We start from the raw sequence: 24,388 nt of genomic DNA, 5'->3' as shown, positions 1-24,388 counted from the left end.
GGTCTAAACGAGGTCGCCTCAGCCATCCGTGGCGCTGTAACATGGCAGCGCCGGCTAGTTGAGGGAAGCCTGTGGAGGCAATGTCAATGGTGCAATCTATGATTTCAGATGTAGTGTGCTCGTCCTCCAGCAAAATCTTGGCTTCAGACCGTCTATCCTCTCGGAGGAGGTCAATGATGGAGCCAATATAAGACCACATCTGGAGGACAAAACTACCTAGTATCGCTAGGGAGTTGGCTGCGCGCACTGTAAATACAGACATGGTGGAAAACCTTTTGCCAATATTGTCCAAAGGTTAAAGAGATATTGGAAATCACGAAGGAAGGTCTATAACAAGGTTTCCTAACCAACTTGGTATTTCAGTATCGGGATAAGAAACAGCCGCGCCTTCCCATAATCTACACGCTGCCAAAAATCCACAAGGATTTGCGGACTTCCTATCGTCTTGGGCTGCGGATCCCTACTCGAACCATTGTGCAGATAAATAAGATTTCTTTCTAAAGCCAATAGCAGAGACCACAAAGGCATACCTGAGGGACACCATGCAGACAATCTATCTAGTGGATCAACAACCCTTTGACCCGATGGAACAACTCCTAGTGACTTTGGACATCGTGTCACTTTACACGAGTATACCTTAACGATCCGCTCTTGAAGTTACGAAAATAGCCCTGGATCGCAGGACAGCACCAACGATGGTATCTACAAGTTTATCATCAAATTACTTCAAATTGCAATGATGAAAAACTTTTTCTTTTTTCAGGGTCACTATTACCTTCAAATTAGAAGAGTAGCAATGGGGGCAGCCTTTGCCCCAGACCTGGTGATTATTTTCATGGATCATTTTGAAAATTCATTGATCTTCAGTGACAACAATCCCTATAACAAAAAGGTGACTTTGTGGAGGAGGTACGCAGATGATATCCTCATGATCTGGACTGGCGACCCAGTGGAGTTGGGTCTATTTCACACATGGCTAAATCAGAGGAGGACATACAGTTTACCATACATTTTGACACCAGAGAAATTGGTTTCCTTGATATCACCATTAGAAATGAGAACAACACACTGTACACCACATTATACCGGAAGCCAGCGGAACGCAACTCACTTCTTCGTTACAACAGCCATCACCCAAGAGGTCTAAGAGACAATTTACCATTCGGGCAGTTCCTGCGAATCTGTCGGACCTGCTCTAAGAAGGAAGACTTCATGTCAGAATCAGAGGAGCGGAGTTATTGACTCCTGTAAAGAGGGTATCCGAAGAGACTGGTGAAGAGAGCACTCAAAAGGGCTTGGTTCAGCCCCAGGAAAACGTTGCTGACACCAAGAGAAAGAGAATGCGATTCCACACGATTCCACACAGAGGATGATTTGTGTCGTCACTTTTTCGACACAGAGTAGTGCCATTAAGAAGGTGGTCAACAAGCACTGGGGCCTCATATCAGACGACATGGAACAATTGGACCTACCAATGCATTGCTTCAAGAAAGCCAAACGTGTGAAGGACCACGTGGTAAGCTCATTTGTGGATTCTCCGGAGGATTCATCCCTTCAGTCTCTATGGAGTTTACCACCCACACTAGGACATTTCAAGTGTGGCCACTGTAAGGCCTGCAAGATCATGATTCAAATAAAACAGTTTGTCTATAAACAACACACGATTGACCTCAAATCCTTACGAACTGCAATACCTCCAATGTTATTTATGGAATCATCTGCCCGTGTGACAAAATATGACGGCCAAACACAGCAGAAAGTAAAAGCCTGCATATTGCAGCATTGCAGTCGAATACGATGGGGCGTACAAGGTGCGCCCCTAGTGGAGCACTTTAGAGATGCTAAACATGGACCAGAGGATCTCGAATGGCTGGTCTTGGAGAAGGCTACCGTTGGACCCAAGGGGGATAACATGGAAACCATTCTTAATTACAGAGAACGTACATGCAAGTACCGATTAGACCCTATACATAATGGCCTCGACTAATGGGACGCTAGCCATGCACAGCTGTTGTGCCTAGTATCAGAATAATACATCTGCACACTCTGAAATAGCTGTGGCATACAACAGACTTCCATCCTTTAATCTGCTTCATGTGAACTAGTTGCCACTAATGGACAGGTACCTAGAACCAGAACATCATTCCCATACATGGTCAGTACTGCAAGCTGTGTGTCCTATTTTTTTAATTACAACATGGGATCAGAAGGTTTACATTTGATGCCTGCTATGTATATAGAATATAGAATATGCTAACACATCTGGCAACTCTGCACTTGATTGTGTCCTTATGTATAACCTTCAAAACAATGCATCAGCCAAGCATGACAATGGATCTGATACAACTTTTTAACGGAGTGGGCACACATTTTTCTTCAGAATGATGCGCGCTGGGCTTCCTGACAAATATATTCTGAATGCCTGATTTCACATTTTTGCATGCAAATGGGATTTTTCCGCCGATGCGGCAGGTATCTAACCCTTTGGATTAACATTTACACTGTTCCCTATTGCCATTCGAATTCCATAATTGATTAATTCTTTTTCTCTTTTCTAATCTTTCAATTTTTAACTCTGTCACATGGAGTCTTTCTTCCATGGTGAAAGCCGCAATGACTTCATTGAGCGTCTGTCATGACATGGTCCACTCACCCACGAGGGAGATGTGCCCCTGCATTATAAACTTGCAAAAAACACAGTTGATGGACAGAATGTAGAACAATGTCATACATTCACCCCAGTACAAGGATCTGGGCCTAAATCCATCGTTTTTTTGCACTCCACACCACCCTGGGTTAGACACTGGCTATATGCAAATCAGCTCTGACCCTGTGCCTCATGGTAACAGTCCAGTCCGAACTACCAAGCCATGTCTTTCCCAGACCGGAATCAAGCATCCAAGGACCGGTTTCTGGCTATCAGCCTTCATCAGCCTGGATAGCTTGACTCCAGTGGTGTGGAGAGCCTGGGACTCACGTCTGAGCATCCCCAGCACACTCGGGGTGAAATTGCAAAAAACACAGTTGATGGACAGAATGTGAGAACAATGTCATACATTCACCCCAGTACAAGGATCTGGGCCTAAATCCATCGTTTTTTTGCACTCCACACCACCCTGGGTTAGACACTGGCTATATGCAAATCAGCTCTGACCCTGTGCCTCATGGGAACAGTCCAGTCCGAACTACCAAGCCATGTCTTTCCCAGACCGGAATCAAGCATCCAAGGACCGGTTTCTGGCTATCAGCCTTCATCAGCCTGGATAGCTTGACTCCAGTGGTGTGGAGAGCCTGGGACTCACGTCTGAGCATCCCCAGCACACTCGGGGTGAAATTGCAAAAAACACAGTTGATGGACAGAATGTAGAACAATGTCATACATTCACCCCAGTACAAGGATCTGGGCCTAAATCCATCGTTTTTTTGCACTCCACACCACCCGGTGGACTGGACTGTTCCCATGAGGCACAGGGTCAGAGCTGATTTGCATATAGCCAGTGTCTAACCCAGGGTGGTGTGGAGTGCAAAAAAACGATGGATTTAGGCCCAGATCCTTGTACTGGGGTGAATGTATGACATTGTTCTACATTCTGTCCATCAACTGTGTTTCCTGCATTATAAACAGCAGACATGGCAGTGCGCCAGTTCCCTTCATGCGAGACAGACATTTTGAAGACTAGAGGTTAGCCGAAATCACACGCTGGCTTTAGAGGGCAGAAACACTTTTTTCCGGTCGACTGTTTACATGTGGCTAAGAGCAGTTTTCTGTATTTTATTTTTCCTTAGATAAAAAGTACCTGGCGGGCTTTACCAGTGTCGCGGCCCAGAACAAACAACAGAGGTAATCCTCTTTGTTTGTTTCAGCTACACATGTTTATGAGTTTTTTCTTACTTTCTTTTCTTCTCTTTTAGATTGGTCTACAACAACTCATTGGAACTTTACAGTCCAAGTCAATGCAAGTACTTTTTTGGCTTAATGGCCGGTCTAAAGGGACAGATTCCCAATTAATTTATTTCAAGTTAGTCCGATTTATTCCGCTGGGTAGCTCTATTGGTTAGAATTTTATTCTAGTTCTTGGGATGTAATCTGATGGCCCTCACCTTATTTTTCAAATGCCATTTTTCCGCTCTTCGCCTTTGGAGCCTACAGGCCCAACCACTACAGTACCACCTACAGTCAGGGGTGGTTCATGGTAAATTTGGCTTCATCCCAACTGACCTATATTTGTAAATTATGTTCTGTGCCAATAAACTAAGACCTCTTGTGTTAATTTCCCGGGTGCCCCCTCCCCCCTTCTTCACAGTCCTGAGGAAGACCCTGCCGTAAGGGATTAAGCAACCTACATTTCTTCGGGGGTCAAAACATCGACCTTGTAGCGGTCACATGCAAGTTTGATCAACAGCGATTTCTCACTGTGACTGTGATCATGGCTATGCATTTTTCATCCTTTAATTGTGAGGCTTAAGGATAAGTCGTTCTTCAATCCAAATAATAGTGTGATGAGTGGGGCATGGCCAAGCAACGATCCAGGATGGCCGCGTAGGAGTAGAGCTCCGCCGCCTGACCTTTCCCAAACGTCTATCCGGCACAGTTATCAGCACCATCCGAGGGTGGAATCGTTCATCGGAACGTTAGCGATCACCGTCCCACCAGCTCCGGCCCGCATCCAACGCCTGGCGCCGAAGTTATTGGGACTGAAAAGGTGATGCCTATCTGCCGGCGTGCAGCTGGGACACACAGTGCGGCAGGGGACCAGGGCGTGGCTCCGCAGGGCCAGAGACTTCACGCGCCGGCACAAGGCCTGGATTGTATCACCCCTTTTGGAGGTCTGCAAGCCACGATATGCGCATCGGAACCCCGCAGTGACTCGTCGGCGGGTGAGGCCCAGTGATGGCGCTCCTTCTGACAGGTGGGGGCCCAGGTACAGGGCCGTCCTCGCGAGGTGGGCCTCAACTCGGCGAGCGGTGGAGCGGCGCCACGAGGGCTGGTGGTGCAGCACTTTAATCCCCCCACCCACTGCGGCGATTTGGGACAGTGGACACTGTGTTTTGAACAGGGGGGCCCACTGTGTTACAGCTGCGCAAGTAACACCGGCTGGGATCCAGGAAAAGTGGCGGCCGTGTGAGCAGCAGCTTGAGCTGGGGCAGAGACAGCCCTGAATGTTATCGCCGCTGGGACAGGCAGATGGAGAGCCCTCCCCGGGCAGATAGAAAGAACGCACATCTGAGGGCCAGTATTGGCCCAGGAGAGAGGGTGCTTCGGGCCTAGAGAGGCTTGTATCTTAACCCTGGAACCAGACTCTATGCTCGCAACTTCACTGCGTGGTGGTGGGCTCCCCATGGGATATCTGAGACTGCGCTGGCTCTCCCTAGGCTTGGGCCATTGGGGCTTGTAGGTCCGCTGAATTACCAGCCGGTGGAGTGCGGCCTGCGGCCTGTGCTGACGCCTACCCTGTGTAACCTAGAAGGGCCGGAGTAATAACCAAGCTGCGACATGGATCGGAGCAAGGGGTCTGGGGCCCAGGGACTCAAGGCGGCACAAACCAACAAACTAGATTGCTACACTGTTCCCAAAGACTCACAACAAAGCAGACTATCCGGGGGGCCTCCCAGGGTGGCACATGTGAGGTGGAACAGGAATTGTCACTAAAAGACGTCATGGATGCTATCACTGGAGTCAAAACCTCCCTTGAACATAAAATGGGCACCATGGCTATCGACGTGAATCTCATCAGGGCGGATCTGGGGAAGCTAAATCAGAAGGTCAAGCAGGTGGAGATCCCCGCCACGAGACTCGTCGGAGATGTCACGCAGCTCCAAGAAGAGGTCCGTGATTTACAAGACTTCCGCAAAATCACGGACTTAAAACTGGACGATTACGAAGGCCGCCTGCGGTGCAACAATCTCCGCATCTTGGGTGTTCCGTGACCCGTTTGTTGAGGACCTCATCCTGAAGCATCTCCAGCCCAAAGGCCTCAGTAAGTTCTTTGTCATCGAACGGGCACACAGGGTCCCAGGCGGCCATCCCAGACCAGGCGCTCTCCCACGGCCGTTGCTGGCCAGAGTTCTGAACTTTAAGGACAGAGATGTCATTCTCCTGTGTGCCAGGACGGGGGCCCCCCTCCGCTATGAGAACGCGGACATAACCTTTTTACCGGACAGAGGGTGCAAAAGCAGAGTAGGTCGTTCCTCTCTGTGAAACGAGTGCTTAGGGACAGAGGAGTGAAATATTCAATGCTATTTCCAGCGCGTCTTTCGGTCGAGGCAGATGCTTGACTGTGTACTACAGGAGGTTTGTGAAAGGGTATTGTACTATCGCTTTGTTGTCAGGAGGTAGGAAACAAAGTCTGCTCAGGCAGAGGATGTTTACACCTCCTCCCACAGGATGACCTGCAGATTAGCATTCGAAGGCAGGGGAGCTTCAAAGAGCCCACCACCTTTGGTATGAAAATCTGGCTTCTCTCCCATGAGAAAAAGCCCACCCTCTTTCTCCAGAGCACTTTGGCACCTGGACAGGTGGGAAAATTAGATAGTCAGATAGGCGTGTCCACCCTCAGGTTAGTACCACCCCTAAGGTGGGCTACCTGAAGTTGAGTTGACATTTCAAATGTAGCCAGCTTGGTGATGGCAAACTTAGGAACTCTAGAACAGGGTGATGCCCACTTCTCACACAAAGTTGCCATGTAGGGGGAAGGTTACCACAGGGGTAGGCCATTGGCTACTACCTACACTCCCCTAATGTCCCTATATTCAGTATTTAGGAGAGGCACTGGAACCAGATAATCAGATCCTACTGACCTATAAAGAAGGACACTGAAGAGCCACAAAACTAAGGACTGAAGAAGAGCAACTTGCTACCGGCCTGCCGGCTGTCTACTGTTCCCTGTCGAATTGTGCCAAAGTCATCTTGTCCTGCAAGGTGTGGTGCCTCCAAAGCCTGGGAGGGATGCATGCCTTCAATAAAGATTCAAGGACTCCTGTGGAGCAGCAGGGCTGCTCTGCTGTATCCTGCACCCACCTAAAGAAGAACCGTGAGGGCTTCAGAACCGCCAACCACCGCTGCACCCAAGCCCGCTAGTCAAAGTGGGCAAACGGTGTCAGAGTGGTCCCCAAGCCCTTACGAGACAGAGTACAATTTGATTTCCCATCATGAACTCCCCGATGTCTCCTGCAACCTTCGTTTGCAGGCCCCACTCAACAGTGAATACTCCCAGACGAAGAAACCTTACACTTCAAAGACCCTCAGCACATGGTCGCCCCAGCCAAAGGAGTAGAGGAACAACATTGTACCCACGTCTCCTAGAATCACAAGACTTGAACCCTCTGCTTGGTCCAGCCCAACTGGCATAGTCCAAAAATGCAGCCACTTTTCCCGCAGCCCAATCCCCATTGACTACCATTGGGAACACAATGCAATATTGCATCAGTGTGTCCTAGTGCAGCTGAAGGTGACCTGCTGGTGCGGCCTTGGACCTTGCCCCAAACTCAAGTTGCGCCCAGGATTGGTCTTGTAAGTCGCTGTACTCTACCTGAATGTCATACTTATTTTCCTTCCCATAGGATAACACCGCAGCTTCTGAAAAATATACTATCGATCTTTTAAACATAAAAGTATTTCTCTTGAAAAACATAGTTACGTGACTATATTGTTTCTAGTGCCTAAACATATTTAAAGATAAGAGTTATTTTTATAAATTGCTGTGGATCGCCTTCTTGAGTCATGTGCATCATTTATGGACTATTGTGTGTATTTGCAGATGTCTAACACTCCTCTCTGAAAAACCTAAGGCTGTTCGACCACACTACCCCCGAGAAGAGCACTTTGTGATAGCTAGAGCAAGCCCCAGTCCACTCATAAGGGAAAACCTGAACTCTGCACGATATACCTCATTTTGGTATATCATATAAAGCGAGCGGCGTTCTCTGCACCAAATGCAGCGTTTATGCACATGTAAGTATAGATTGTAGTTGCAAATGTGAGTGAGAGGGAGAAGGGTCAGACTTACTATAAAGGGATGGGATTAGGGAGGAGTAATAGGGTATTAGAGAGGATTGGGGAGGGGATTAGGGAAGGAAATTACCCACCCACACAAGAGCAAGTCAACTGCTTAATTCTGGGTGTGGAGACATGTAACTTACACCTTTGACGTAATTTTACGCAGAGTTTTCAAAAAGTGAAAGTAGCAAACATACTACAGAATGTAAACGAACACAAAAGTGTAATTTACCTCTGTGAATCAGGTCCAGTATATTAAGAAGCAGGCTAGTATGTTAAGAAGCAGGAGTCAGTTGTGGGTATTGGAGGGCCACCTGACTCTGGAAACCTCTTATAGTAATCTGTCAGAATCTGGCGTAGATCAGTGACAAGAGTTGTGGATACAGTTAGAAGTCTCTATAAGAGAGCCCTCATAAAGGGATTCCTCTCCACTTTCAGAAGGTGGTATTTCAGCTTCTTGATGGAGAACCCAAGGGAAGACAGCAGTGAGATGGATGTCCTCAGGTGGCACACGAATTTCAGTGACAAGCCCCCCCTTCCACAAGCAGATCTCAACGCTGTGAAAATGGGGTTGATCCACTGCCCTCACCTTCATAAACACCCAGGGGATGGAAGAGCAAGACTGTGAATTGAAAGTTTTCCTTACCCAAAATGCCTGTGGGTATTGCAGGACAGGTATGTGAAAGCAGGTGTACTGCAAGTCCAAAGACACCATCCAACCAAAGGATCTACGGTGGAGAGACAGAAGGCCAGAGACAGCATTTTGAATTTGTCCTTTTGAAGGTAGATGTTGAAGTGCTGAAGATCCAGTCGGATCCAATATGGGTCTGAGTTCACCATCCTTTTTAAGAGGAGGAGCCATTGCCCCCTCCTTCTCTAGAACTCTTGTGATTACCCTTAGTCCATCAATGAGTAGATCTCTTTGGCAAGGGTTGTAGGCTGGCTATGTACATACTATACCAAAATGAGGTATAGTGTGTACAGAGTCCAGTGGAACCCCAAAGGTAGGCAGAGGTAAAGTTAGATAGCACCTCACTCTATTTGTGGTAGTGTGGTCGAGCAGTAAGGCAGTATCCGAGGACAGTGTTAAGCATTTGTTGTACACACTCAGTCAGCAAATCAATTCACACACTCAAAGACTGAAATTCAGACCAATTGTTTTTGTATAAGAATATTCTTTTAGGGAGGAGCTTCGCGCGCATCCGAGATGGCCGCGTGAGCACAGGGCTCCCGAGGACCCTCGCTGCCTCCCGCATTTATCCTGTACAATATCCTGATTTGATGGAAGATCATTGAAGACACAACCCGGCTGATGTACTAGCAGGTTTTTGGGTCGAAATCGGACGCAGGGTCCCCGAGCTTTGCCGTCTTGAAATTTGCGGCCTTCTCCATGGAACAGTCTGGACCTTGAGTGGTGGCAGTGCCCGGGTCGTAATTTAACAACAACGGCTTGAGGGGATCAGACCACAGCCTCACTTCACTTTCGGTTTCGTTTCTCCGGCGCACTGCCTCATATATGCGGTGTGTCTGTTGATCGGACGAGCCCCGATGCCAGCTCATTGAGTTTCGAGCGGGCGACTGTTTGGCTGTGGACTCCACTTGGCTCGACTTTGCCTCCTGTATTCCCGTGTGTGAATTTTAAGGAGCCATTTGGACCAGATCCCAAGCCTCCCTCCGGGGCACCCGACTTGCCATGACGGGCAAGCCTGAGGGTGAGAAACGGAAGGTCAAGACCACCATCCGTGGAGGTTCAACCCAGACGAATGTCATGGATCGCTATACACTTTCTAAAGGATCCCCTGGTGACGCACCTAAGACCCGGGAGGAGGTTGTCGACGATCCTGCTGTGTTGGCGGACTTAACACTACAAGACGTGATGGGCGCCATTGCTGGTATTCAGTCTTCTATTGGCCAACAGTATGAAGCCTTGGCTCTGAAGTTGGACACGGTGGCTATCGATGTCAACCTCATTCGCACTGACTTGGCCAAGACGAATGAGAAAGTTAAGTCATTAGACCTGAAGACATCCAGTCTTACCACGGACGTGTCCGACTTGCAAACAGAAGTGCGCAATCTTAGATCTGCTAATGACTTTTTTGCTCGTCGCTTGGAGGATTTTGAAGGCCGTGCACGGCGCAATAACGTGCGTATTATTGGGGTCCCGGAAGAATCTAGTCCACTCGCCACTGATCTTCGAGTGGAGGACCTCATTCTTAATCATCTGGCACCATAGGGCCTGAGCAAATTCTTTGTCATCGAACGTGCGCACAGAGTGCCAGGGGGACAGGCGAAGCCCGGTCTTCCCCCCCGTCCGATTATTGCTCGGATCTTCAACTTTAGAGATCGCGACGCCATTTTGCAGGCGGCACGGACAAGCGGCCCTATGCAGTTCGAGAACGCCGCTGTGAATTTTTATCCAGACTTTTCTCAATCGGTCCAGAAACAACGTATGGGATTTCAAGGTGTGAAAAGGTGACTAAGAGACATGGAACTAAAATATACTATGTTATTCCCGGCCCGACTGCGTGTTGAATATGACAATCGAACATTTTTCTTTGTCAGGCCTGAGGAAGTGAGTGATTGGTTGGACACTTTGCCGACTCGCCGTGCTGGCCAGGAACATTCTGGTGGTGCGGAAGGGGGACTGATGGACCAAGAATGATTATGGTGCCTGTGTCCGGAACAATTTTCAGCGTGATCAGCCGGAGTTCACTGACTTTTTTTGATCATTCCGCTCGTATCCTCGGAAGTAGCGGGGATGGCGGGACCCTTTCCTCTTCTGGGGTTTTCTTTGTGTAGATTAGTTCATGTTTGTAATTGCTAGGGCGACAGGCACACTGCAAATTGGGGTGGCTTTTGAGTCGGTGCAGGGGAGTTGTGTTGGGAACCTTGGGGGGAGGGAGGGACATGTTCTGGGATTGTTTGTTTTTTCTTTCTCAAGGCAAGGTACTTTCATTATCTTTGACATTGGTGTGATGCTCGTTTTGCGATGGGAGTTCATTTTGGATTTGGATGGGGGTAGAGGATTGAGGGTATTATGCTGGAATGTGAATGGGTTGGGTGATCGCATAAAGAGAGGGGTGGTTATGCAGCTGTTGCAGCGCCTTTTGCCTGATGTCATTCTGTTACAAGAGACACGCTTGATAGGAAACACTTGTCACGCTCTTAATAGAAGGGGTTATCGTCTTGCGGCCCATTCTGGATTTACATCTAGTTCTAGAGGAGTGGGTATTCTGCTTAGGGTTTCCCTCCCCCTCGAAGTTGATGATGTGATCCTCAATGCCAGGGGTCAATATGTTGCACTTGTCGGGCGGTGGGAAAGCCAATCTCGTTGGTGTCAGTTTATGTCCCCCCGGGATTGCAATCCACAACATTTACGGACCTGGGGCGGATAGTTCTGGGTATCCCTGAGGGTGTTTTGATACTGGGTGGGGATTTTAACTCCGTCATTTCAGGCAGGATAGACCGCTATCTCCCCCCCCCCCCCCCCCCCCCCCCGAGATCTTCCTGCTGCGCAATCCTGGTTGGGCGACTTCCTGGAAACATTGGGCCTCATAGACTGTTGGAGACTAATGCATCCAGAGCAAACACAGTTTACTTTTCACTCGGGAGCTCATGGCAGTCTTTCTAGATTAGATTATATCCTGATACCGGCGGCACTGTCCCCCTCGATTGGAGAGATTAGACACCTGGCCCGGGGTATATCGGAACATTCCCCTATTTGGTTTCATTTTAATCTTAGCATCGGGGCCGAAGGCAGGGTGGCTCCGATTAACCCCTGGTATCTCCTCAACCCCAAGACACGCGCTGAATTGATTAAATCATTTGATCTGTATTTTACTGAAAATGCTAGTTCTGTATCCTCACCTGTTTCGTTGTGGGAAGCTTTTAAGACTGTGATAAGGGACAGGCATTGTCTTTGGTGGGGTGTGCCAAGAAATGTAAGAACGAGGCAATTGTTCAGCTCGAAACTGAAATCACAGACCTGGAGACTGCATTGGAGCGGGGGGGGGTCTCGAGAAGCATTACATGTCCTCCGCCTTAAACAATTAGAATATAAAACTTTGGTTACTGATGCGCCAAATACGATGAGTAGGGAACAGCAGGGACGGCTCTATGATGTGGGTGATAAAGCAGGAAAATTGATTGCCTGGCTGGACAGAAGGGAGAGAGCGAATCGAGTGGTTCCGGTGATTGTGACATGTGGTGGTGTGAGTGTAACTGATCCTGTTGGCATTGTTGAATGCTTTGCTGATTATTTTCGAAAGGTCTATACCTCGGTGTCCGACAGGCCTGAAGAGGATTCGCACTTGTTGCTTCGGGACATAGCGCTCCCATGTTTGTCGGAATCGGAGCGTGATTGCTTGGATGCTGCGCCCTCGGTGGATGAGGTGGCTCTCGCGCTGCGCTCCCTTCGCTCCAGCAAGGCTCTGGGTCCCAATGGCCTTCCTGTGGAACTGTATAAGTTACGCCCTGATACTTTAGCTCCCCATCTCCGTGCTATGTTTTTGGCTGCGCGAGATAATGGCTCCCTCCCCAGAGATCAGCGTCTTGCGACCATTGTGGTGATCCATAAGGAGGGTAAACCACGAGATTGCTGCTCGTCTTATAGACCCATTTCGCTTTTAAATGCGGAGCCCAAGATCCTCGCCAAATTGCTTGCTAATCGTCTGATTACGGTTATTGGCGACCTGATTCATCCGGATCAATCGGATTTTATCCCGCACTGTAACACGGTATTAAATTTGCGACGTCTACGTGGTGTTCTCGCGAGGGCCCCGACGCTGCGTGAACCGGCTATCTTGGCGTCCTTGGACGCCACGATGGCCTTTGATACAATCGAGTGGTCTTATCTCTGGGCGGTACTCGCCAAGTTTGGATTCGGCGCGGGTTTTATCGGTTGGGTCAAACTCCTGTATGAAACACCACTAGCCCAGGTGGTGCCTTTTACTCTTGGTAGGGGGCACACGACAGGGTTGTCCGTTGTCCCCGCTCCTTTTTGCTTTGGCGTTGGAGCCCCTTTTACTCTTGGTAGGGGCACACGACAGGGTTGTCCGTTGTCCCCGCTCCTTTTTGCTTTGGCGTTGGAGCTTCTTGCCGCTTGGCTACGGTGGGAACCTTCGATGAAGGGTATACTGAATTTGAGGATCGGATTTCCTTATACGCGGATGATATTTTATTGTACCTTACCTCTCCCCAAAAATCGCTCAATGTGTTGTTTGACGTACTTACCTCCTTCGGGAAGAACTCGGGCCTCATCATTAATTGGTCGAAATCCTACATTTATGTACTTGCGGGTGATGTCCCTCGTTTGCCACGGGACTGTCCCATCCAGTTGTCGCAGTCTGGCTTTAAGTACCTGGGTGTGTTTATCTCCATGGATCTGGCGGTTCGCTACGAACGTAATTTGCTCCCCCGACTCCAACGGTTACGCTCCGATGTAGCGCGTTGGCGTAAATTACCGTTGTGTCCCCTAGGGCGTGCGGCCCTTTTTAAGATGATGTCCTTACCGCGGTTGCTATATGCCCTCCAGAATAGTTTTGATATCATCCCGTCAACATATTTTCGTGAAGTAGAATCGTTGCAGAGGCAACTAATATGGGACGGACGTTCGCGCATAGCTCTTCCGAAATTGACACTCCCCTGGTATGATGGCGGTATAGTGCTCCCGGATATTCGTAGGTATTATTGGGCTTCCCACCTTGCTGCTATCAACCACGGGATGTATGGCCCGGCGTTGAATCCAGCATTTGAAATGGACAAGTGGCTGCTCCCGGGTGGTGATTAATATAGGGCACTTTACTCGGGATCCTCCCGTTCACAACTCACCGGACCTACCGCTATAGCTGTGCGGGTATGGCATAGCGCAACGGCGGCTATGGGCTGGAGTGATAAATTAACGGGTGCGACACCGCTCTATGCCTCTGCAATGTTGGGTGGCCTATGGAGGACGAAGGAATTTGATAAGTGGGACATGATCGGTATTGGTGAAGTGTGTGATCTCTGGGTTAAAGGAAAGGTTAAGGCCTTCTCTGAACTGCAAATAGAGTATAAGCTGAGTGACAGGGAAAGATTTCGTTACATCCAGGTACGTCATGCTCTGAATTCTGTGTTGCCAGTGGGTAGTGCTGTTCCGGATTCCTCCCCCCTCGAAGATCGTATACTAGATGGCTATGTGCCGGATAGTACTATCTCACTGTTCTATAAGAAAATGATTAATGACCGATCGGGTCTGCTTGATCGCCTCCGTGAGGCCTGGATTGCTGATGGTATTGAACTGGATGACGAGGATTGGAAGTCCGCGATCTCCTCTCCCAAGGAGGTGGCGATTCCGGCCCGCCTCCGTCTGGTCCAACTCAAGATCCTCCACAGAATCTATGTCACTGGTCCCCGTCTGATTCATATGGGTTTCTCTACGGATGGCATGTGTCGGTGTGGGCGTGGTCTCCTTGGCACCTATCTCCACATCATATGGGAATGCCCTGAGGTGGTGCGATTCTGGAAACGTATACATGAGATTATGGATGATGTCACGGGTGTTGTGATGATGCCGGAAGCCCGACAATGTTTATTGAATGTATGGGGTCCGAATGACTATGACGTGTCGCAGCTTCGGTGGGTGACTTTGGCCAATATGGTTGCGAAGAGGGATATTGCCCAGTTGTGGGGATCCCCAAGGCCGCCTACAGTGACTGCTTGGAAAGAGAGTCTGGACTGGTGCATGTTTCAAGAGAAAACAGTATATATTGCAGGAGGCTGCAGGAGGCAGGCCCAAAAAATGGGGGAAGATTTGGAATCCTTGGAACTCATATCGTGGAGATATTTGTACGCCCCCGCTCACCGCTATCCAGAGTCCTTCCCAGTCGCCCTGACCTACATCCCTACCAGCTGTGGTATATTGTGCTGTTCATATGCAATTCTGCCTCTGCCTCCCTCCCCTCATCTGTATTCAAAGACTTTTTTCTCCTGCTATCATGTATCTCCCGCCCTCTTTGAGCACATACCTAAGGGCTGTATTATTACTGTACTGCCTTGCTTGTTTGTTTGTTTGATGTTTTGTTTTTTTGTGTTTCAAATAATAAAAAGTTCCAAAAGTCTTTTAGTTACTTTATTTTCTAGAACCAAGCAAGCTTGGCACAGGTAAGCAATAAGTATTTTACAGTAGAAAAGCAATTGAAATACAGTTTGAATGATAGATGTATATGCACTTTGGTTTGGTTTACAGTATGGATGCAGAGAACTGAAATACTTAGTACTTGAGGTACATAGACTTGAATAGGCTTTTTAGTCAAATATCAGATAAGTTACTTGAGGTACATAGACTTGAATAGGCTTTTTAGTCAAATATCAGATAAGTAACTTTTGAGATTACTAGGTTTACACAGAGTAGTATACCTAGATACCACTCTGGGACATTTCCTGAAAAAGAGGTAAGTAAAATCGTTTTTGTTAGATTATGCAGTTTTAAAGAATATCTTTTGTTTTTCAAAATCCATACTTTGAAACTTTTCACAGAAATACAGTCAATGTTATCCTATGGAGGATAATAATGTTATTGGTTCTGAGGTAAGTATTTGGTAGTGGTAGTGGGAGTTGAGGTTCTGGGAGTAGACTTAGAGGTCCCCCAGGGTCAAGGATGCACTTTTGTTACACCCGGAGTGGCACTAGGGCGGCCGGGTGCAGAGTGCTGAGGCCCAATGTTGTCCAATGGGGTATAGAGGGCCTCCAGTTGGTGGCTACTGGCACGCAAGCCCCTTAAGTGTGGGAGCACAGCTCCTGGACTTTAGCTCAGGGCAAATGGGGAAACAAAGTAGCACCAAAGGTGCACCCTCAGCGGCACTAGGGCGGCCGGGTGCAGGGTGCTGTTTTGACGTTGGGCGCCCTGTTGATTTCAATGGAGAACCTCCGGTTTGTAAAGACACTGCAGTCTTGGGGATGTAGGTCTTTTGGGGGCAACCACTACTTCAAGAGGTATGTTGGGAAGTTAGGAGTTGGTTAGGCACCGTCGGTTTGGGCACACAAGACCGTGGGGTGACGGGTGCCGGGGTGCCTTTGGGGTCGGATCTTCTTACCAGCTCCTGGTCGCGGTTAGGGGGCCTTCTGGATTTAGACTGCAGGCGTTGGATGGAGTCTTGAGGCAGGTCAGGGGTCACCAGATCTCAGGTCAGGATCGCTGGGGTGACCTCCTTGTGGTGTTTGCCCACCCGAGCTCGGGTTGTGGATGGCGGGTGCAGAGTGGTGCTAATTCGCGGTTTCCGGCGGAAATCCGGTGTTCACGGGAGACAAAGTGTTTGTGGATGAAGGCAGGCAGGTTCTCTGGGGTTTTCGAGGTTGCTGGTTGCAGGACACACCGGGATTTCGCAGGAGCAGGTTCGAAGTGGAGACAGGCCAGTAGGGCTGGGGCCAAGTCAGTGGGTGTCTTCCTCTTGTTAGCTGGTGCACAGCTGTTTGGTCCTTCTTCTTCTTCTTGTAGTTTCTTCTTGTCTGAGGAAGCAAGGTTCAGGGGTGCCCCTAAATACTAGATTTAGGGGTGTTACAGGTAGGTAAAAGGCAGGGACCAATGGATCCCTGGGGTGGGTACACCCCCTATTATGCCACACTCCAGTGGGAGGGGGGGCATGAGCCATTCCCTGGTTGGTGGAGTACCTCCATCTTCAAGATGGCGTGGACTGAGAGTTGTGCTTCACCTCGCCTCCCCCACCTGAGGGGTGGAGTTGGTAGAGGTAGGCACACCTCTCTTCTGCACTTGTTTTTCACGTTGGTTCTCCCGCCCAAAGTGGAGTTCAGAAAGATGAGTTACTTACTTGTAATCCTAGTTCTCTTCCAGGGGTATCCTCATCAAAGTCATAAGCGCGGGAATATTCATGTGCTTATGACTATTGATGAGGATCCCCTGGAAGAGAACCAGTGGAGACCAGTTGCTGAGAGCAGCAAGTGGCCTGGGGAAGCCCACAAAGGCGGCAAGCCTTTGAAGCTTCCCCTTCGTGAACCCTGCCCATCCTGGGGGAGGAGGCTTGGCACCTCGCCCCAGGATGTGCATTGTTTCAGGCCCCAGAGAGCAGCAGGCTCTCGACCCAGGGCTCCAGGTACATGTCTGGTGGTGGCAGCTGAAAGCAGACACTGAGCCCGGACACTAGTGGGAGGTTAGGTTTTTTTCAGGGGGCATCTCTAAGATGCGCTCTGTGTGTGTTTTTCATTAATTCCCACAATGGCATCAGTGTTTGTTTGATGTGCTGAGAAGTTTGATACCAAACTTCTCATTTTTCAGTGTAGCCATTATGGTGCTGTGGAGTTTGTAATGACACCTACCAGCACCATATGCTCTTAATGGCAACACTGCACTTACAATGTTTAAGAATTGACTTAGACACTGTAGAGGTACAGGGCTCATGCACCTATACCCTCACCACAGGTATACTTCACCCAGCTAGAGGAGTGACTGATCTATGCCAGGGCAGTGGGTTGCAGGCATGCCGATGTGTGCCATGTGGACTCTTCACTTTGTTCTGCACCAAGACACGCAGCCTGCAAAGGCAGTGTGTTAGTGTCAAGGTACAGGTCCTCTAAGGGTGGCATAATAAGTGCTGCACCCCTTAGCGGCCTTCTCTGGTCACAGTGCCCTGGGTACCTGTGGTACCATTTACCAGGGGCTGACCCGTGGCCAGAGATGCCAATTGGGTTTAGTCTTCAATGCAGTTGTAGGGAAAGAACATAGGCCCTGGGTACCTGCTTAGCAGCAGCCCAGGGCCCACCGAGTCACGGTACATCTGCAATTCAGCAAAAAGTGAAAGAGCACTTTCTCACAAGGGTGGAGAGATATTCTGTCGAGATCAGAGTGAAAAGAGGAGGAGCTGTAGGGAGGTTTTACATGAGAAAATGGCATACACATGACAAACAACCTGGAGGACCCACTGGTCCAAGGCAACTGCATGCCAGTTGGGAGGATAAAAGCGTATTCTCCCACCAACGGCCTGAGGCAACTTCAAAGGTAGCACCAGCAGGAAAAGAAGAAAGGACTGGCCACATTTTTGTTGGAGGAATGAGCTGGACAGGATACTCCATTGGCTGAAATAGCTGTTTCAAGAGGTGAGCAAGGTCCTAGGAGTAACCGCTTAACTTCCAGTATTGCGGATGGTACTGGCGGGCCAGCAGTAGCAAGCTACAATATCAGTTATTCTTTAAAACGTCACAAAACTGAATCAGTCTTGCCATCAAATAGCCAGAAGCCATCAAAAGACAAATCCATGAGGTGAACCTCCATGTCCCATATCAACCTCATCCTTCTCATCATTTGGATGTGCCTTAGAAATCTAATACCACGATACTGGCTGAGTTCTAGCTTAACTTAACTCTGCATTTGTTGCCTCACAGGCGGTGTGCTCCAGCACCAGGTCTGGATCTAGTCTGGGCGAACTGGTGTGAGCAAGGGAATGGAGGTGCAGCCCAGTATCAGTGAGTGCCCCAAGATCGTGCTAATTCACAGCTATCTTTAGTCCGCTCCAAAGCTGAATCCGCCTTGTCACCTTGTGCCTGCAGCCATCAAAAGTCATATCCATGAGGAAAGCCTACACATCCTAATGAAACCGAAGGCGCACATCCAGGCAAGACGCCGAATCATCTTATCATTACCCATAGCACAGCCTACACAGTCTGAGGTTTCCAACGGAGACCATAAAATCAATTTGGCCACATCCTGTCATTTGTGGACAGTGTGTAGGAATTTCAAAACTCCTCAGGGAGGGCTAGTAAAATGTAATTCGCCATAACCCAGTGAGCACGATTATGTGTAGGAAGACGCACTCAGAGATTGCAATCCCAAACTGGTGGAGGATACCTTTTTGCAAAGTGTTTCAATGTGATTCGAATCTCTATCTTGCTGGGAAGTTGGTAAGGCATTCAGGTTTACTTTGCTGGCGGAAGCCTGCACTACAAGACTTTCTGCTGCTGGGCGCTGAGTCAAGAAGGATGGGTCACCCAGAGGAGTTCTATGGCTTTTGTAATGTGGAGACGTACCAGCAGTGCCAAGCAGGGCTTCGACCATGCCACAGTGGGTGTCTGCCAGGACATCACTGTAATGTCATACAGGATCTGAAGTTGAAGGTTCCAAAATTTCAGTCAGCAGATCAGCCTTAGTTTCTACAGTGAACAAATGCAGTTCCAACACCTCTGCTACCCTATGTACTACTACAGCAAGGGAGGCAATTTCCTTGACGGAGGGCCCCAATGGACCTCAAATTCCATCTCTGATGAGGAATCACGACCACTAACACTCTGGAGATTTAAATACAGTCCATCATCAGTATTTTGTGAGGCAACAAATGTCCACCGCAGCATCCTCGTTAAGCGGAAAATTCTGCAAGTCCTATATGGCATCTGGGTCTGAGCTGAATGAAGCCTCAAGGCGTTGATTTTGGCGCAGAGGCACTACCAGAGAGTCCTCCATCACCACCCACTCGCTGTGCATTAGTAACCTAATAACAAGTTATTGGTCGAGATTTAGCCTAACTCTGCTCCGGATCCGATTTCTTGCATTAGGATGGGATCCAGAACCAGCAACTCCAGAGCAGAGTCCAGATCAGCTCTGGGCGAACAGGGTAGGCCTTTCACAAGTGAGTCGAGGTGCAGCCCTGTGCCAATGAGGGGCCGGATGCAAGCTTAACAGTGTCATTCAGCCCCAGCACAGAGATCTGGACCAGGACCAGGACCGGGACTTGAAGTGTGAATGGCCTGTTTTCTTGTCTTATTTCTTTTCAATATATTAGGACATGAGGCTCTAAAAACAGACATCTGCTCCCTGCAGGTGTGGCACAGCTTGAAGCTCAGGGGGAGACATCCTAGCACACCCTTACCGAACAAATGCTCTGAAAGTCAGTGAAGAACCAGCAAAACCTTGGGAGAGGTGCTCTGGATCCACTTAGAAGAATGCAGGAAGAAAAGAACTGACACTGGTGTGCAAGGGTATCACTTTCGCGGTCACTTCTGGAGTTAGGACGAGGCCAACATGGAATCTGATAATGCCATCTACTGGCATATGGAGCAACTGCTGGGAAAAATTCCAGAACAAGTCTGGCACCTGGGGGGATTCAAAAGGTGGGGAATCTGCAGTTAGAAGTATCTATTAGAACAGATTGTTCACTAGAAATCAATGCTGCCTCCCAACTGGATCCTTCTAGGTCTCTCCAGGAATGCAAGTGAATTCTAAACACCATCTATTTGGTGCTCCTTTTGTTTGAATGTCTGGCTGCTCTTTGAGGGACCTCGGCTAAAGCTATACATAATACTCCATACTTTTTTATCTACCAGCTTGTGCTCCTTTCTGAATCGCATTCAATGTCATAGACCGAATGGAAACAGAGACTCAGTGCTACTCCAGTGTATGTCTGGTGTCATCACACTTCTACTTAATATGCACTCCTGTATACAGCATACTGTCTTGGAAAACTGTGTGGTTCCCTTTCATGCTTACTGTGTTGAAGCTCTTGAATAGATTCTTTGGGGCTGCCTGAGATTTACTATTCTTCAAATAATTAGCCCAGTTGAACTCTGTGTCTTTAAAGCCTGTCAATAGAAGAAAGAAAATGTCAGTATACTGGCATATAAACAAGAAAGGGCGTTTACCTCTCTTGAGAAACCGCTAAAATATGAACTTTGGCATGCAAATCTACAGATCGTGTACACTGAGTGAAGAGCCACAAAGACGGTCAATGAATGACTACTAAAGAGTAGTACAAAATGTCAAAATCACACAAGTGAGAATAGATGTATTTTCTGCATTCTCTTGGAAAAAAATTTCATTTGAACCATTATTTCTTACCTGCCACAGAAATACAGATCTCACCTTTTGGGGGAAGAAGTTTGTGTCCAGTTTTCTCACACCAACCAATGGGGTGAATCTCTGCAGAATCTGCATTTGTCCAGAAATCGTAGCAATCTGGATAACCATCAAAATGTAGCCTCATCCTGTACCCATGCACCTGCAAAGAGATATAGACAGACGGACAGATGATGTTGGTGTAAGAAGGGAATAGACCTATATAGATAAGCAGACTCTGCGAACAGAGGAAAAGCCACTAAGAAAGAGGACGGGAAAGAAAAAGGAAAAAAGGGAGGAGACAGGACAGATGCCAGACAGGCCCAAACATAACACAAACGGGAGCTAAAGTGGGCAGGACTTCAAAGACAGGCTGTAGTCAAAAGGGTCAGAAAGGGAGTCAATGGCATGGAATGGTGAGGTAACATGGTGGAACCTGAAGAGAGAAACACACACTCATTAATGGTAGAGGAAGCAGGTGACAGGACAGAAATAGAAAGGTAGGCAGCTGGAGTTTCAGGAGGTTAAGTAAATGTTGGTTATTGGGGGTCTCTGCTGTGCCACCCACACCTTTGGGTATTTCAGCCATTCTCATATTGGATGATGTCAATCGCACAGTGCAAGAACAGCAAGCACCTTGTCATTACACCCAGAGTAGATATTCTTAAAACTGCACTTCACATACTGCTCTTGGCCGGCGTTCAGATTTATCTCATAAGTTACCCTTTTTCTGTGGGTAGGGTGCTATTCCAAACTCAGGTATACACTACATATATGTTTTTCATGCATCTCACCAAATCACAAGATACAATGAACAACCACAGGTAATTCAAAAGGTCAGTATCATGCTGGTGGGATAATACAACCCTTCGTACTATAAATATTAACCTTCTAAAACTGCTTCAAAACCTTAAATCTGGTATTCTTCTAAAACTGCACATCTTCTAAAAACTTAATTTAGTAATTTTCTGATTCATTCATAGTTCTCCAACCTAAATCTAATGTGATCCATACCCCAAATGACAGAATAGGACAATGTCATTGGATTAACTCTCAACTCTCAACTCAAATGAGACCAGACCCATGTAACCAACTGGGCCATGATAAATGTATTTTAATGCTGCAAAACCCACAGGAATCAATGTGAGTTTCGTCCAGTGATTACATTTCGCACCAAAAATCCAGAACGTCATACATTTTGGCACCCCCTCCCCTATTGTTACTGATGAAGACTTAAGGACGACGGATCAAACCCTAGTGCTCTCCTACAAAGATGGAGGTAAAGCCCTGTTTAACTGCATCGCAAAGATCACCACCTCTCTATTAAAATGAATCTTCACCAGGAAGCTGAAAATAACCAACCAGATCATATACGGTTTGGCCCCATTAAAAAAAAATTCTCAGAGAGAAAATCCTCCCACCCAAAGCCACATAGAAGAAGTTGGGCTTGCTTCACTTATATTCAGGGTAAGTATTATGCCCTACCACTTTAAAAGCCCACCAGCCACCATTGCTTTTCACACAGAAACCTTATAGGCCTGACTTAAATCTTCTATTTCAAAAGAGAACGGAGGTCAAATGTTGAGATCCAATGAAAGAATTTACTTTCTTACAAAGAAGACTAACAACTATATTTGGCTGGTAAGAGAGGAGAAAAGGTGCCCAAACTATCATGGGTGCTCAAGGCGATGTTGGGACTGTCGGCCACATACTTGCAGCTTCTCCAGCTATGGATGGTACAACATAGACAACAATATTATGGACCATGTAATGGTGTGGAGGAGACTTTTGGATCTACAATGGCTTTCCAAACAAACCAAGCCCGAAAATGTGTATGCTTATGCCATCATACGCATGCAAGTGTGGGGCATGACAGGAAAGCAACTACGTCTCACAACATTCTTCTCATGAGTGGCAGCTTGACAACAGGGGTGCTTGGGCAGGGCTTGCCACCTTTGACCTGCCACATGATGCCCCATCCCTCTGTTGCCCCGATTACTTGTTACATTTAGCAGACATTACCTTCTCATCAATCCAATTGATAGTAATCCCAACTTGACGCCTGCCATGGCAAACTCTCTATTCCAATGGTTGGGCCAGGCGAATACCGGACTTTGGGTGAAAGGTTCTCCGAAGGAGAAATGATATCCTCTGCACACAGTAGAGAACATGTCAACATAATGGTGGCAGACTGCCATAGGCTCAGATACTCAGCTACTGGGTTATGCCCTTGACTCATAAAAATGCCTCGGTCAAAGACTTTGCCAAATTTGAGAAACGTGTGACTAAATGAGTCACTTCAAAAGTCAGTGCAATGACTTCTAAACATGCTGATGAGAACACAAATGAAATGGGCATAGAATGCACTGTGCATAGAAACTGGAGACAAGAGAATGGGACGAACGATGGTTTGGCATGACTTGCATCTATAAGAACACTATTTACAGAAATCAAGGTTTTCAATTTATACAGGGATGACACAAGGTGGTTTCTGGAGGTGCAGTGTGGAGAATGGTTCTACCATTCATCTTTAGTATACTTGTCTAGAAGGGAGTACATTTTGGAAGGAAGTGTTCATTCGAATTAAAAAGATTCTGGGTAACCCGATATCAAAGTCACAATGTGTTACTCTCCCAAAGCTGAACCGCAGAACAGTGCAGATATGATTTTGTTGAGACATGTACTGGTAGATGGGGGCAAAACAGCTGATAGATGCAGCATCTAAGCAAGTGGATTATTTAGTCTGGTTAAGAAGGTTGCTTCCTAAGGTGCGGATTGGTCTGGCCGTGGAGAAATGTTCCTATTACATAGTATGAGAGCATCAGAAAAACCTGGCAACACAGGCAATGCTCTGATACAATTGGTAAGACTCAAGGCACTAGATCTGAACTACTGATATAACCACCGATGTGCATTAGTTTCAATGACTCCTATCCTAACATGCCTTCCTACCACCTTGTCCACACTTGGGTTTTGACCTATCATAATTTGATTTGATTTATAATTTTATATAGCGCGCGAATGCCCTTGGGCGTCTTGGCGCTGGGTCAGAGACGGAGCATTGCAGCAAGGGTTTTTATAACACATAACTTTCCCGTTGAAGTTGTCATATAGGAGATTACCTAACGCATCATTAGTGAGCACCTGTCATAAATACCATTGAAGAGAATGCCTGCAATGAATCTGATCTTCGCAGGTACGATCACTCATTCTCCTGAAGCGAATAACATCGTACTTGGCCGCAGGAATAACTGTCCTTGGAACTGATCATTGCCATTTCTAGCCACAACATCCTTCACAGAAATATTTACCACAGTGTATTAACCACAAAAGCTTGTTAAAGTGCTTAGGGCAGAATTTTATGTTTGAGTGATTTACAATTCTAAAAACCCATCTCATAAATAACTCTGCCATTGTGAATAATCTCAGCCACACAGAAGAAAAGAGTACTTCCTTTCCCCGACAGTCTTTCAGTGAACGTTTTGCTAAGTTCTTTAAGGAAAAAACAGAGACAAATCTATCTTTCTTGCATATTAACAAATCCTATTGACTTACTGACTCTCTCCCATATAGACTTTTTC

The 24,388-nt window shown here is 47.6% G+C and overlaps 1 protein-coding gene across 4 annotated transcripts in view; it reads right to left on the bottom strand.

Annotated features, from left to right (window-relative positions):
- L3MBTL3 (L3MBTL histone methyl-lysine binding protein 3) overlaps positions 1–24,388 on the bottom strand; it is a 473,146-nt gene that overhangs the window by 174,005 nt on the left and 274,753 nt on the right. For all 4 annotated transcript variants that reach the window (XM_078682529.1, XM_078682531.1, XM_078682528.1 and 1 more), the window contains exons 9-10: positions 20,835–20,970; positions 20,463–20,554 (exon numbers count right to left, since the gene is read on the bottom strand). In XM_078682529.1, coding sequence (XP_078538655.1) covers positions 20,463–20,554; positions 20,835–20,970 — 228 coding nt within the window. The remainder of the gene's footprint in view (positions 1–20,462; positions 20,555–20,834; positions 20,971–24,388) is intronic.

The sequence above is a fragment of the Lissotriton helveticus genome, chromosome 3_1, assembly GCF_964261635.1.
Source record: "Lissotriton helveticus chromosome 3_1, aLisHel1.1, whole genome shotgun sequence".
Taxonomy (NCBI): domain Eukaryota; kingdom Metazoa; phylum Chordata; class Amphibia; order Caudata; family Salamandridae; genus Lissotriton; species Lissotriton helveticus.
Note: the sequence above shows the minus strand (reverse complement) of the source record. Positions and strands in the feature narration are given on the sequence as shown.